This window comes from Eretmochelys imbricata, chromosome 8 (genome assembly GCF_965152235.1).
Source record: "Eretmochelys imbricata isolate rEreImb1 chromosome 8, rEreImb1.hap1, whole genome shotgun sequence".
Lineage (NCBI taxonomy): Eukaryota > Metazoa > Chordata > Testudines > Cheloniidae > Eretmochelys > Eretmochelys imbricata.
In genome coordinates, this window is record NC_135579.1 from 75,873,266 (window position 1) to 75,887,129 (window position 13,864).

Below are 13,864 nucleotides of genomic sequence, written 5' to 3' on the forward strand. Positions count from 1 at the left end.
TCAAGAATTGGTTTTCTGACCTTGTATTTAATAATCATTCATTTAAGAGCTGCTACCCACTTGAGGGAGGAATTGACAATCTCGCTAATCATAAGACTAATGTCCAGCACTGCAGAGTGCATTGAAGGACTACCAAGTGAATTCTCTTTAGTCCTTTTCATTCAGAAGGATTGTGGTGGTGACATGCAGCTTGGGTGAGGTGGGATGTGGAAATCACTTGACTGAGGTTAATAGATTTTTCCAAATGCTTATTTGTCCGCTGAATAAGTGGGATTCTCTTTTGTGTATGCATGGTATTGTTTAGCAGCTGTGCAAAATTGCATGGATCCTAATACCGTCTATAGTATATGCGTGTTACAGCAAATAGGTTAGTAGCACCAGCCCAAATGCAAACAATTATTTTTTTTAAAGTTCAGGTACTGGTCAATGTGCAAATGGATTTGTCAGGATTTGTCTTTCAGTTGTTGTCTTGGCATTCCTCAACAGATTAAACATAACATTTTAAAAATACATTTTGAATTGTTACCAAAGATATGAAACGCATATTTTAGGTGTCTCCTGCTAAATCTTAAAGTACTTTTTTTTTCAGTTTGACACTACCGCTACAGCAGTTATCTTGACTAGGTTAAGTACGAGAGAGAAATATGTACAGCTGTTAAATGGTGCAGATACAATAGAAAGCAGGTAACTAAGTAATTTTGCAACAAGCATACTGATGAATAGAACAAACAGAATGTATTTTCTTGTTCTTTTGGCTTATCATCCCATGGATTATAAAAGACAGGTTTATGGGGAAATCATACAGAGGTACACCAGAAGTGGAAACTTCATTTTATCTGTTCAGTGTCTGTGAGAATACTAATCAACAAGAAAACCAAATAATATTTAGATGTAATCACAGAAGCTTTCTTGTAGTATTTTTTTTTAGAATCAGTTTTTAATTCAGAAAAATAAATTCTGTAGTTTGGGCATCTATCCTGGAAATTTAAAACACCATAGAAATCTACCAAACACCCCAATCCTGAGCCCACTCCCTTTCCAGTAGTCCAAGAAAAAAAGATGAACTTTGAAGTGTTCCCATATGTGATGGGGTATACCTACCCCGCACTGGGACGAAGGGGATTAACCCCATGCTCTTGGATGAAGAAGCTGCACCCCGTCACTCCTGCTGAGCATGCTCCAACTGGAATCACAGTAAAAGAGGGAGCGGTTCAGCTCAGTCTGGGCTGACTGAGGAGGAGAGTAGATATGTGCTGCAGGCTCCTGCCAGGAAGCTACTGGAGCCCCAGGCTGCAGAGGCTGACTGCGCTGAAGCCACTGCAGATACCCAGTTCACCGCCGAGGATGACAGAGAAGAGTTTGCTGATGCCGGGAGGCTACCAATGCTGGAAGTGAGGGTAGGAAGTGATGCAGGGAACGGAATGATTGCAGAGAGAAACCAAGCCTGAACACAGGAGAATCGGTTCCTCAGGTCCGTGGGTCGGGACCCAGTGGAGTAGATTGGGCCTGAGTCCCCTTGTCCTGCACCATACCCACCACTGGATGAGGTCACCGCCCAAAGGAGCGAGCTGTACTGCCTTGAATCCAAGGGCAGCTATTTAGACTCTAGCCTCTGGGCCACGCTGCCTTGTACCAACTGTCAGCTGTTTAGACTCTGGCCAGTGAGCCTTGCTGTCCTAAATCCCAGGACAGCCTGACTGACTCTGGCCTTTGGATCATACCACCCTGAGAAGAAGGGCAGCTATGTAGACTTTGGCCACTGGGCATTGCTGTCCTGAACCTCGGGACAGCGTGACTGACTCTGGCCATTGGCCCATATTACACTGAGAAGGACAGCTATTTAGGCTTTGGCCACTAGGTCTTACTATCCTGAATCCCAGGGTAGCCCTACTGATCCTAGCCCTTAGGCCATGCTGTCCTGGGAAAAGGGCTGCTATTTAGACTTCAGCCTCTAGGCCTTATGGTCCTGAGGCCAAGGCTTGCCCTGGTGACTTGGGCCACAGGGTCATACCACCCTAAGGAGCTGATTGGGTATACCTGCAACACCATAACATTGACATAAATACTGCTGGCTATTGTCGCACTGGATGTGTGAGATGCTTCACAGTTACTTCAGTTACTGTAAGCAGCTTAATGTTAGAGGTGAGTTCTTCTCACCAGTTCTTTTGGTATATAAATTCTTTTGATTTCAAGTGATTAATCTTGTTCCTAATACCTATGATGTTCCTGTTCTAGCATCCTGGTTTTGTGTGGGGTAAGGAGGTTCTTAAGTTATCCCTGTTTTGAAATGTCTGTCTGTAGAGATGTAGATCCCTGCTAAAGTACAAGTCATGTTCCTTGAAAACATCAGTATGACACTGAATGAGTTTCTGAGTTTGGAGATTGAGCTCCATGAATTTTTCATTAGCTGGAATACTCCCCATACCTGATACCTGAAAAAGAGAGTTAGGTCTATAGTTCTATCTTAAACATATCAAAGGAAATTGGTTGTAGACACAGGTGAATCGCATCATACATGCATTTAACTTACCTGACTTCGAGTATACGTGCTTGGCAAAAAAAAAAAGAAAGAAAGAAAGAAAAAAATAACAAGATACCTGTAAATAGTGCGGGCAATTTCGCCCACCATTCCACTCAATGCGTGTATGCTCCGGAGTGAGCATGAGATGGACGTGAATCTGCTGTTCCCTCAGTCGGTCTCAGTTCCCACGTGCCTCTCATAGCATGAGCATCTTGCCACGCTGAGTGTGATTCTAGTGTTTAAAGATACGTATTTTTCATACAACATGGCTCCTAAACGCAAGCCAACTACTTCATCTGGTGCTCAAGTGAAGGAACAGCGATCTGTTCCAACGCTGGAGGAAAAACTGGCTGTGTTGGACTTATTAAGAGATGGTATGTCGGTCTCCAACATGGTGCTTAAATATGGCCTCAATGAATCTAGCATCCGTGCCATCAAGATTCGAGAGAGAGAAATTTGTCAAGCCGTGACATCAAGTGCTCCAATAACTGCTAAGGTGACGAGTCAGGTGTGTGATAAGACTTTAGTGAAGACTGAAAAGGCATTAAACTTATGGCTGGAAGACATGAATCGTAAACGTGTGCCTATCGATGGCAACATGTTGCGAGAAAAGGCTCTTAGCCTCCACGCGCTGTTCAAACCTCCTGCCGAAGAGGGACAGCCTTCTGATGAGAAGGAATTCAAAGCCAGCTGAGGTTGACTTAACAGTTTTAGGAACCACTTCAACCTCAAAAACGTGCAGACTATTGGTGAACCTGCATCTGCCAATGAACAGACAGCAAAAGCCTACCCTGAACAATTAAAGAAAATCATAGAAGAAAAGGGCTATATTCCGGAACAAGTTTTTAATGCTGACGAGACTGGGCTCTTCTGGAAAAAAAATGCCCCACCACACTTCGAAATCAGAAAGACAAGCCCCTGGCTTCAAAGAAGCTAAAGACTGTTTGACTGTGTTTTGTGGCAATGCATCTGGGCATTTAATAAAGCCGGGCTTGCTCTACAAGCTGCAAATCCCCGTGCCTTAAAAGGCAAGAACAAAAATCTCCTGCCTGTGTTCTGGCAATCAAATAAAAAGGCTTGGGTGATGGCAGCATCGCTTCTGGATTGGTTCCACAAGTGTTTCATTCCGGAGGTCAAGCGGTACCTCGATGAGAAAGGACTGACGTTAAAGTGTTGCTGATCGTAGACAATGCTCCTGGCCACCCTGCGGCACTCTGGTTTGCACATAACGACATTGAAGTCATCTTTCTCCCCCCCAATGCCTCCTCCAACCTCTCGACCAAGGCATGATTCACTGTTTCAAGGCCACGTACACGAGGCCTACATTCTCACAGATATGTAGCGCTATGGATGCTGATCCCAATCTTAATGTGATGGAGAGCTGGAAGTCCTTCAACATTGCCGATTGCATCACTTATATTAAAACAGGCAATGGATGCAGTCAAGCCTGAAACAGTCAATGCATTTTGGCGAAACCTATGGAAAAAATGTGTGAATGATTTTAAGGATTTCCCAACCATTTGATAAAGAAGTGAAACGCATTGTTCAGCTGGCCAGGCAAGTGCGTGGTGATGGCTTTGTCGACATCCTTGAGGAAGAAATTGAAGAATTAATTGAGAACCATAGAGCAGTGTCTCCCAAACTTGGGACGCCGCTTGTTCAGGGAAAGCCCCTGGCGGGCCGGGCCAGTTTGTTTACCTGCCGCGTGTGCAGGTTCAGCCGATTGCGGCTCCCACTGGCCGCGGTTCTCTGTTCTCAGCTAATGGGGGCTGCAGGAAGCAGCGCGGGCCGAGGGATGTGCCAGCCCCCCTTCTCGCAGCCCCCATTGGCCTGGAGCGATGAACCGTGGCCAGTGGGAGCTGCGATTGGCCGAACCTGCGGACGCAGCAGGTAAACAAACCGACCCGGTCCGCCAGGGGCTTTCCCTGAACAAGCAGTGTCCCAAGTTTGGGAAACGCTGCCATAGAGAAACATTGACTAACGAAGAATTAGAGGAACTGATAAAATCATCTACAGAAGACGAAGATGATGACGATGAACAGGAAGAGCCAGCAAGCTGGAATCTTCATAAATTTGCTGAAGTGTTCAAAGCAGCAAAACACTTGAATTATTTAATTTTTGAATGCAATCCCTCCAATTAACGAAGCCTCAAAATCACGCGTAGTATTACGGACGATTTGAGACCGTATCAAGAAATGTTTGAGCAGCTCAAGAGACAACAGCGACAGTTGCCGTTCACCATGTTTTTCAAGGAAAAATGACCAGCAGCAGATGAGCCTATGCAATCAACTTCTCAAGCTGAACCAGAGCCAACCACTTGGTCTACGACTTGCTCTCCATCACCTCCGTCTCCTGGATCGACATCAAGCTCTGACGACCCCTTGTAATTATCCCTGTAATTAAAAATACAGTCCTGTAAAATTATATTTTGCATATGTACTCTTTATAATATACTGTACATTACTGTATACATTATACATTTATACATATTACTGTACAGGGTTGTATACACAAAACCATGTACAGTATACTGTACTTTATGGGCGATTTAAGGGATTTTCAAGGGTAATTTTGACTATATGCAATTTTCACCTTACGTCCTGACTTTAGAACCTAACCTCTGAGTAAAATGCGACTCCACTGTATGTGGTGAAAGTATTCAAAAAAACAAAAAATAGAACACAGAAAGCTTCCAGGACATGTCTTTGAAGTTTGATACAAGAGAGATTCCAGAAACACTAGCCTATAATGCTCAATTGATGGAAGGCCTACAGGGTTTGAGAGACATTTAAAAATAAGAACATTCAGAATTACAGTGGAATTTTAAATGCTAAAGTTGAAAATCTTATAAGGTAAATCTAGTTAAGACTTAAACTCTGATATTTCCCATAATAACAAGAATATAATGCAACATGCAAATATAGATAGTTTTGTTTCTTGGATGCCAGTGATGTCCAACAGCCAACACCAAAAATCTGTGTTTCTTTTGCTAACTGGAGCCTATTCCATAACACACAGCTTGAATTCCTGATCATTTAAGTATTTTTTACCTTTTTATACCAAGTACCATAAAAAGCCGCAGCAATAAGTGGACTATTTACTATAAAATATAATTTATTATTTGTAAAAAAAAATTGTTTGATACTTTGATTAATGCTTATTGTAATTTAATTTTATTTCTAATTGATTTACCTTTTGTTCCTTACTAGTTTGCACAAACATCTTGTTGAGCATTTAAATGCAGAAATAGTGTTGCACACCATCACAGATGTGAAAATAGCTTTGGAATGGATACGATCAACTTTCCTATACATCCGAGTTTTGAAAAATCCAGTTCATTATGGTTTGTGGCTTTGAAATTGACTAGAATATGATACTGGATTATATGTCATGTCTAAGATAAAGTAGGTTACAGTAAACTACCTGCATTTTTGGCAAGTAATTTTCTGTTTGTGATAAATGATAAAAAAGATTAGTGTTACTTGTTTTCTCTTGTCTTTTATGGGCTGTCATTTCAGTAGGGATTGAGGACAATGAAGTTGTTAAAGGTGACCTGGAACATCTTTAGGAAAAAGCATTTCAACCATGTTAACATAATTAGGAGGCATTTCAACATGTACTACTTTTTCATTAACAGGTCTGCAAAATTTCAGCCTATGATTACCAACTTCCCACTGTGCTGAGGTATCACAGCACACACAAAGCTGGTGGCATATTACCATTGCTTTTCAGCTCTGAGTATTGAGTTTGCCTCCAAGGAAAAGGTAAATCAACTTTTATTTAATATTGAGTGGTTTTTCTTTTTAATATCCTTATTTTATAGAAGATAAAATGAGGATATTAAAATTCAGAAAACTGCTTCATATTGAATAAAAATACATCTATCTTTTCCCCCAAAGGCAGATTTTCTGCTTCAGCACTGATAGTACAGGCTGCTGACCCAACCAGCATAAGGCATTCTATGGTACTTAGCAAAATGGGATGTCTATGATTGTGATTGTGGAACAGTTGCTTTGTGGCACTGAAAAAGAAAATAAATAATTGGTAAATTTAAATCTTTTTGGTTGACATGTTCTCAAGTGATAAGTGTTTGGACATTCAACAGCTGTTAGTAAGGTACTCCTGACTCCTTTTTTATATATATTCATATATATATGTCTGTTTACACTTTAGGATATTGTTAATACCATTGTACTATCGTGTGAAAAGCTATATAAAAATAATACGAAGATTACAATGCCCTGCAAAACCAAGGCCATTATTAGTTAAAAGTATTACAATAGATGCCTGTCTCATTGGCACTATCATAATCCAAATAAATTATGTTCACCCAGATTTGTCTTTTGTTTCCTAGTTTGGTAGGAAATGCTCCTACCACATAAGAGATGCTCCTAACTTGTTGGGAGGAGGGAGGTTAGGAAAGCTGCATATTGTTGGAGGAAATTCTAGTTAGGAAATTTTTGCTAGGAAGCTGTGCCGATGACTTTGAGGAACCCTTGCTCTTGTTTATGGCCGATGACTTCAGACATTTTCAAGACCTATTCTGCAGGATTGCAGAGCCCCTGCAGATTCCTTTGGAGAAAATCAAGGATTAGCAACATAAGATGCTTGATATCCTCCACACTTCTTCTTCCTTCAAGATTATACTACTGATCAATGAAGCTCTTCTGGACCTTGCAAAAGAGCTCTTGGCAGATCCCAGCATCCATCCATCCGACTTGCAAACCCGCCGACAAAAAGTACTACCTTCCAGTGAAAGATGCTGAATTTCTATTCTTGCACCCTACCCCAAATTCTCTGGTGGTCAATTTGGTGCAAGAGAGAGGCCAATACCAACCATGTGCTAGTCATCCAGACAGGGATTGGAAATGCCTAACTTATTTGGACTCAAGGCATATTCATCAGCCATACTCCAGTTTTGAATCTCAAACTACGAGGCTCTGATGGCTAACTACTTAAACTACTCCAAATTGGAGGATTTCTGTCATGACTTCCCAGAGGCCAAGAAAGAGCAATTTCAGTCCCTAATATTGGAAGGATACCTTCTAGCCTGTACAGCCCTACAAGCCTTGTTAGACTCTGTAGATCAGGGGTCTCAAACTCAATTTACCTTAGGGCCAGTGCCAGTCCTCAAATCCTCCCAGCAGGGTCAATAATGTCACTGAAGATGGTGTTCAGAAAAGAAAACATTTATATTGTATTTTTTTATTTCAAATTTCTTAGAAATAATAAAACTGTCATACAACTTTATACAATTCTTCACCTCCCAGAGAGTTTTTAGTGATGGCCAGCCACCTGACAACGCTTCAGTTCTGTCAGTTTATTGGTGTTTGGCCTCAGTGACTGAACAGTTGAAACCTTCAGGATTGCAGCAAGGTGTGCATCAGAGAGTTGTTTTCAGTATTTTGACATGTTTATATTCTTTGTGGGAAAAAAGTGATGCTGCCTCCAGGGCTGACTCTGCCCGGCAACTAATGATGCTGCATCCAGGGCTGACTCTGCCCGGCAACTAATGATGGTATTTGTGTCCCTCTCCCCCAGCCAATGGGAGCTGGGGGGCGGGGGTGGCGGCTCCTGTAGTTGAGATTGCCAGCAGCGTGTCTGCCTGCGTCTCTCTTCCATGGGCCGCAGTAGGAAGGTTCTCGGACCACAGATGGCCCACAGGCCAGGACTTTGAGACCCCTTGCTCTAGACGCTGCTGTCTAATCCATTGCAACTGCTGTGGTCACGAGGCATGCATTATGGCTCCTCCTCTCAGGTTTTCCTAAAGAGTTACAAACCATTGTGGAAGCCTTATCTTTTGAGAGCCGAAAACTATTCTCGGAGCACACAGACGATTCCCTGCACTCCTGTAAAAACTCCCTAGCTACCCTCCAATGTCTTGGCATTTACATGCCTGTACCGAAGAGACCTCCAGAGAAATACCACCTCCCCCCTTACTCTCGATCACCGCAATATACTCCTCAATGGTACTATGACACCCAGGGCTGAAAACAAAGGCCTCCCTCCAAGTGTAAACAACCTATTCCTCAGGGGGCTACCTCTCACACCCCCACACTGAAGCAACAATTTTGAAAGTGTATCAAGGCCCCAAGAAGCCTCCCCCTCTTCCAGTCATTCCCACCATCTTTGAGGTCCCACCAGTTTAGTGACCAACTAGCTCTTTCTCTCCCATCATGGAGACTAATCACCTCAGACAAGTGGGTTTTAGAGATAATTTCAGGAAGGATACTCCATCCCCTTTATACCTTTCCCACCCCCCGTCCTTCAGGGACCCCCTCACAAACCCATTCTAGGGGGAGAAATAAATCATCTGCAACTGGAAGCCATAGAACTGGTCCCTTTCCAACACAGGGGTTTCTACTCCCGTTATTTCCTCATCCAGAAGAAATCTGGTGGCTGGCGACACATCCTGGACCTTCGCAATCTAAACAAGTTCATCAAACTGCAACACTTCAAGATGATTACCTCTCCACTATTATCCCAGCACTGGAACAGGAGGACTGGTTCTCTGCCCTTGACCTCCAAGACTCATGCTTTTATATTGTATACTCTGCTCACGGACTATTTTTCCAATTTGTCATGGACGACAACCACCACCAGTACAAGGTGCTTCCTTTCGGACTATCGACTGCTCCTTTGGTGTTCTCCAAGGTCCTGGCAGTAGTTGCTGCCTACCTAAGGAAACAAGGAGGCATCATCTTTCCATACTCAAAAACTGTCTCCTCAGGACCCCAGCTGAGACCGACATTCTCAGAGCCATCTACAACAATGGATTTGTTTACGAAACTAGGCCTCCTCATGAACATAGAAAAGTCCACTTTAATGCCAGTACAATACCTGGAATACAGAGTATGTTCATTATGGCCCAAATTCTGCCCTCAGCTACATCTGTAGAACTCCACTGGAGGTAAGTGAGCTGTAGCTCACGAAAGTTTATGCTCAAATAAATTTGTTAATCTCTAAAGTGCCACAAGTACTCCTTTTCTTTTCTCCTGAATGGTTCTCTGAATTCCTACCACCTCACAGATCCTTGGTCATACTAGATCTGATATCCAATATGCGGGTTTGCCCCCAGACCTCTGCCAGAACGTGCCTCCAACATCTAGGCCACATGGCAGCAGTCACTTTCATGATCAGGCACGCAAGACTACACATGCAATGTTTTCAGGCATGGCTCCATACAGAATATCACCCCAACAAACGCAGCCTCCAGAAACTCTCTTATCCGTGCGAAATAAGAGTCAAGGACTCACTACTTTGGTGGATGGAGCCCAACAATGTCTGTGTTGAAGTTCCTTTCCTCCAACGACCACCGACCATGATCTGAACAACCGATGCCTCCCTAATCAGTTGGGGAGCACATCTACACAATCACACGGTGCTGGGCAGATGGTCGTTAACCAAATCCACTCTACACATCAACCTCCTAGAACTATGAGTGGTCCGCGATGCCTGCTGACATTTCTTCCATCTCCTTGAACATCACACGATCAGAGTCATGACGAACAATCTCGCCTGTAAGTTCAACAGACAAGGTGGAGCATGTTCTCACTCTTTATGCTCAGAGGCACTCAAATTGTGGAACTGGTGTATCCAGCACAACATCACCATTTCAGCAGCATACCTCCCTGGATACCAGAACATCACCGCGGACACATTGAGCTGGAGATTCTCCCAGGATCACGAGTGGCAGCTGGATATGCGAGCCCTTCAGCCCATCTACAATTGATGGGGATGTCCTATCACAGATCTTTTTGCTACAGCAAAACTCCCTCAATTCTGTCCCAGAGCAGGACTGGGACACGGAACGCTGGGAGATGCATTCTTCATTGCATGGAGTACACCACTCTTCTGTGCCTTCTGTCCATTTCCTCTCCTATTCCAGGTACTTCACAAAATACAGGAAGACCAAGCTCACATCATTCTTATAGCTCCAACATGGCCATGACAGGTTTGGTATATTTATCTCCTTCACATGATAGAATGCCAACCAATCTGTCCAACACCACAGCTCCTTTCACAGGACATATCCTCCATCCCAATCCAGACACTCCCCTTCAAAGCCTGGCTCCTCCATGGTTCCAGGATTCAGAAATAACCTGTTCGGATGCAATCAGATACTTTTGAAAAGCAGGCGTGACACAACGAGACACACTTACATTCACAAATCGACTAAATTTCAATGCTGGTGAACCTCCCACCAAGTTGACACAGCATGTGCTCTGCTAACATTTATCCTGGACTACATGTTACACCTTTAAACAACCAGGATTATCCACCAGTTCCATTCAGGTACACCACGATCAGCTTCAAAAATGGAACACTACATACTTTGAGGACCACACCCTGAAAGAAATCTTTCCCAACCCCCCACTTCTGGCCTTCAAACTCCCATCCAACCTCACCAAGCTCATCATCAGAAGCAAGCTCCCCACAGTCCAGGAAACACCACCTGAAAGCAGTGCCAGACCTTGCCAGAACAATAGATGTAAAACCTGCAGATACATCTCCACAGCTATGATGATCAATATCCCCCCAATACACTTTTCAAGATCCATTTGTCCTACACATGCCTATCACACTATGTGGTGTACCTGATCCAGTGTATCAAATGCCATAACAACTATGTGAGTGAAACCAGCCAATCACTATGCTCTCAAATGAACTCCCAAAGAAAAACGATAAAAGACCAAAAAAAACCCCTATCACGTGCAAGCAAACACTTAAGTGATAGCTCTATATCTGACCCCTCAGGGCTCATCAAAGGAAACCTGTAAAACACCTTCAAAAGATGAGCCTGAAAACTTTAATTCATAATTCTTCTGGATACTAAAAACAATGGACTTAACAAAGGCACTGGTTTTATGGTTCATCACAATTTTTAACGAACTCTGCTGCCTACTAACCCTCCTTTGTCCTAAAACTGGTGAGGTGTTCAGTGTCATCTTCATTTGAAGTGGTCTCCTACAACATTAGTCTGAACAATCTGTCCAACCTTCTATGTAGCTGTGACACTCTGGTTACCGTTTCCAGACCTGAGTAAGGAAGATCTCTGTGAAGCTCAAAAGTTTGTCCCCTCTACCAGCGGAAGTCGATCCAATAAAATACATTATCTCATCCACCTTCTCTCTCAGATCTGGGACTAACACAGTTACAACAACACTGCAAACTTAAAATGGATACTATTTCATATATATGCAGAAGTTGGTCCAATAAAATATATTACCTCACCGACCTTGTGCCTCCATTTTAAATGTCAATTAGTATGAAAGGTACTTAAATTGACATTTTTTTACAGTCAGTAAATTGTTTTGGTAGACAGTAATGTTGAAAATTAAATGCATGATTGTATTCATTTAAAAGGCCATTTTGCCTTTTCCTCTAGGTTTTTCGTGTGGATTAGACACAGTTGGAATTGAAGCAAAATTACAAGGTCAGTGCCTTTTCACCTTTCTGAGTACAACATGACATTTTGGGCCAGATTCTTCCACCATATCTGAGTAGCTCTGTTCATTTCCGTGGAACTACCGATGGAGCAAGATACTATTCAGTGAGATTAAGGTTGGCTGACTCTAGCCTTTTGTGAAGTGTTAAAGCAACACTATTACTTTCATTTAACTTGCAAGCTATTCCATATCAGAAATACTGGGCTTTCCAAATATGATTCTTTTACCCCCCAAAAATTTCATAATATGGAGAAACAATAAATACTCCTCTTCCCAAGTTCTTGAACACATGCACAGGTATAGAGCTTCTTGTATATCCTGCTCATAAATCAGACTTTGCATACAGTTAGATTCATTTCATTTTGAATGCTTTTCATTTTCCTTTCTTTTCTTCCATTGATTTGTCATTTGATTTAATTTCTTTTTACATTCTTTCAAAATTTTCTCTACAGAAATTTAATATCAGATTTCCTCATTCCACAAATTGGGGTAACTTAAATACCTGCAGCTTGCCCAAAAGCAATTTAAAAACTGCATGCTTAATGCACATGGGGCAGCATTAGTAGAGACTGTGGGGGAACTTCATACTGCCTTGTATTATAGAAAACTTTGCATCAGGCCTCCTGACTCCCTGAGGAAGGTGGGAGGAGAATTTTGTATAGGTCAAGGGCATGGTATTTTATGGCCAGTGGGAGTGTATCCAGTGAGCTATAGGAGGGCCTTATATGCTGTTCTTTCACGTTACCTATATTGGTGGCTGTGATTTGGCTATGTATACGGTCTGGCTGGTTTAGACTGAGGATTCCATTCCCGAGGACTATGAGATTTTTCACATGGAGCAAAGCCCTTTAATGCATATTCTACTCTATTGCTAAAGATTTAGCATTTATTGCTTGATTTATTCATTCTGTTTCGGTATGCCAGAAGAAATCTTACACATCTTGCAAGATTTATATGCATAAAGTGCTCCATACCTTATTTAGTCATATGTCAAATCTATTTGATTTATTGGGTCTTCTAAGAATTATTTTGCTATGCTAAAATGGTTCTAAGCTTGTTTATACATTTATTCATATAGCAAGTAGATAAAGCAATGCCAAGAAGTAAGATAATTCAATCAAGCAATTAAGGGACCTTGTATGCTGTATTGTTAAAGTGGACATGTAGCATCTGACTTTGCAAATACAAAAAGATCAACTATATTCTTCAGTTCTCAGGTTTTATAGAATAGTCTTTAACTATTACTTAAAGAATTTTTAAGAAGATGGCTTTATCGTGGCTTGAACATAAAATAAGTATTTACTTTAGGGCTCTATTAATTTTAAATTAATTTTAAATATTAAATATTAAAATTACTTCTCAATTTATGACAATACCATCAAATTACCCAGATGAAACTCAACAGTTTAGGGGTCAGCCCCTCCCATCTTTAAATGATAAAAACAAATATGCTATACTTTCTTTCATACTGTCTACAACATAAGAATTGTATGAAATACAAAATAAGTGTGATAATAGAACATTACTTGCCAAGATTTTAACTGCACCGATCTGGAAATTCAACTTTATTATTCTAACGGATATTGTAACTCAGCCCTCTTGCACATATGCAGTATTTTGTAGTAATGTATATTCTGTTAATTATAATTATGTTCATATATATGTGTGTGTGTATGTGTGTATGCAGTGTGGATGATTTGTGGTTGCTATGGGAACTACAACTTTAAGTTTCTTCCCATGTTTGCATTGAAAAATCTCAACATTGTATTAATGTCATTTTTGCACTTAATTTTCTTGGTTTTGAAAGAGATGAGAACAAAGGAAACACTTTGATCATCATTCAATATCCACTGCCAGTGACTACATAGGTTCATTTGAATTTGTAACCATTGAA

At 41.7% G+C, this 13,864-nt stretch overlaps 1 protein-coding gene across 1 annotated transcript in view; it reads left to right on the forward strand.

The window, feature by feature from the left end:
* Positions 1-13,864, forward strand: part of HFM1 (helicase for meiosis 1) — a 108,534-nt gene that overhangs the window by 48,343 nt on the left and 46,327 nt on the right. The window contains exon 14 of the mRNA XM_077824684.1: positions 11,910-11,957. Within this exon, the coding sequence (XP_077680810.1) occupies positions 11,910-11,957 (48 nt within the window). The remainder of the gene's footprint in view (positions 1-11,909; positions 11,958-13,864) is intronic.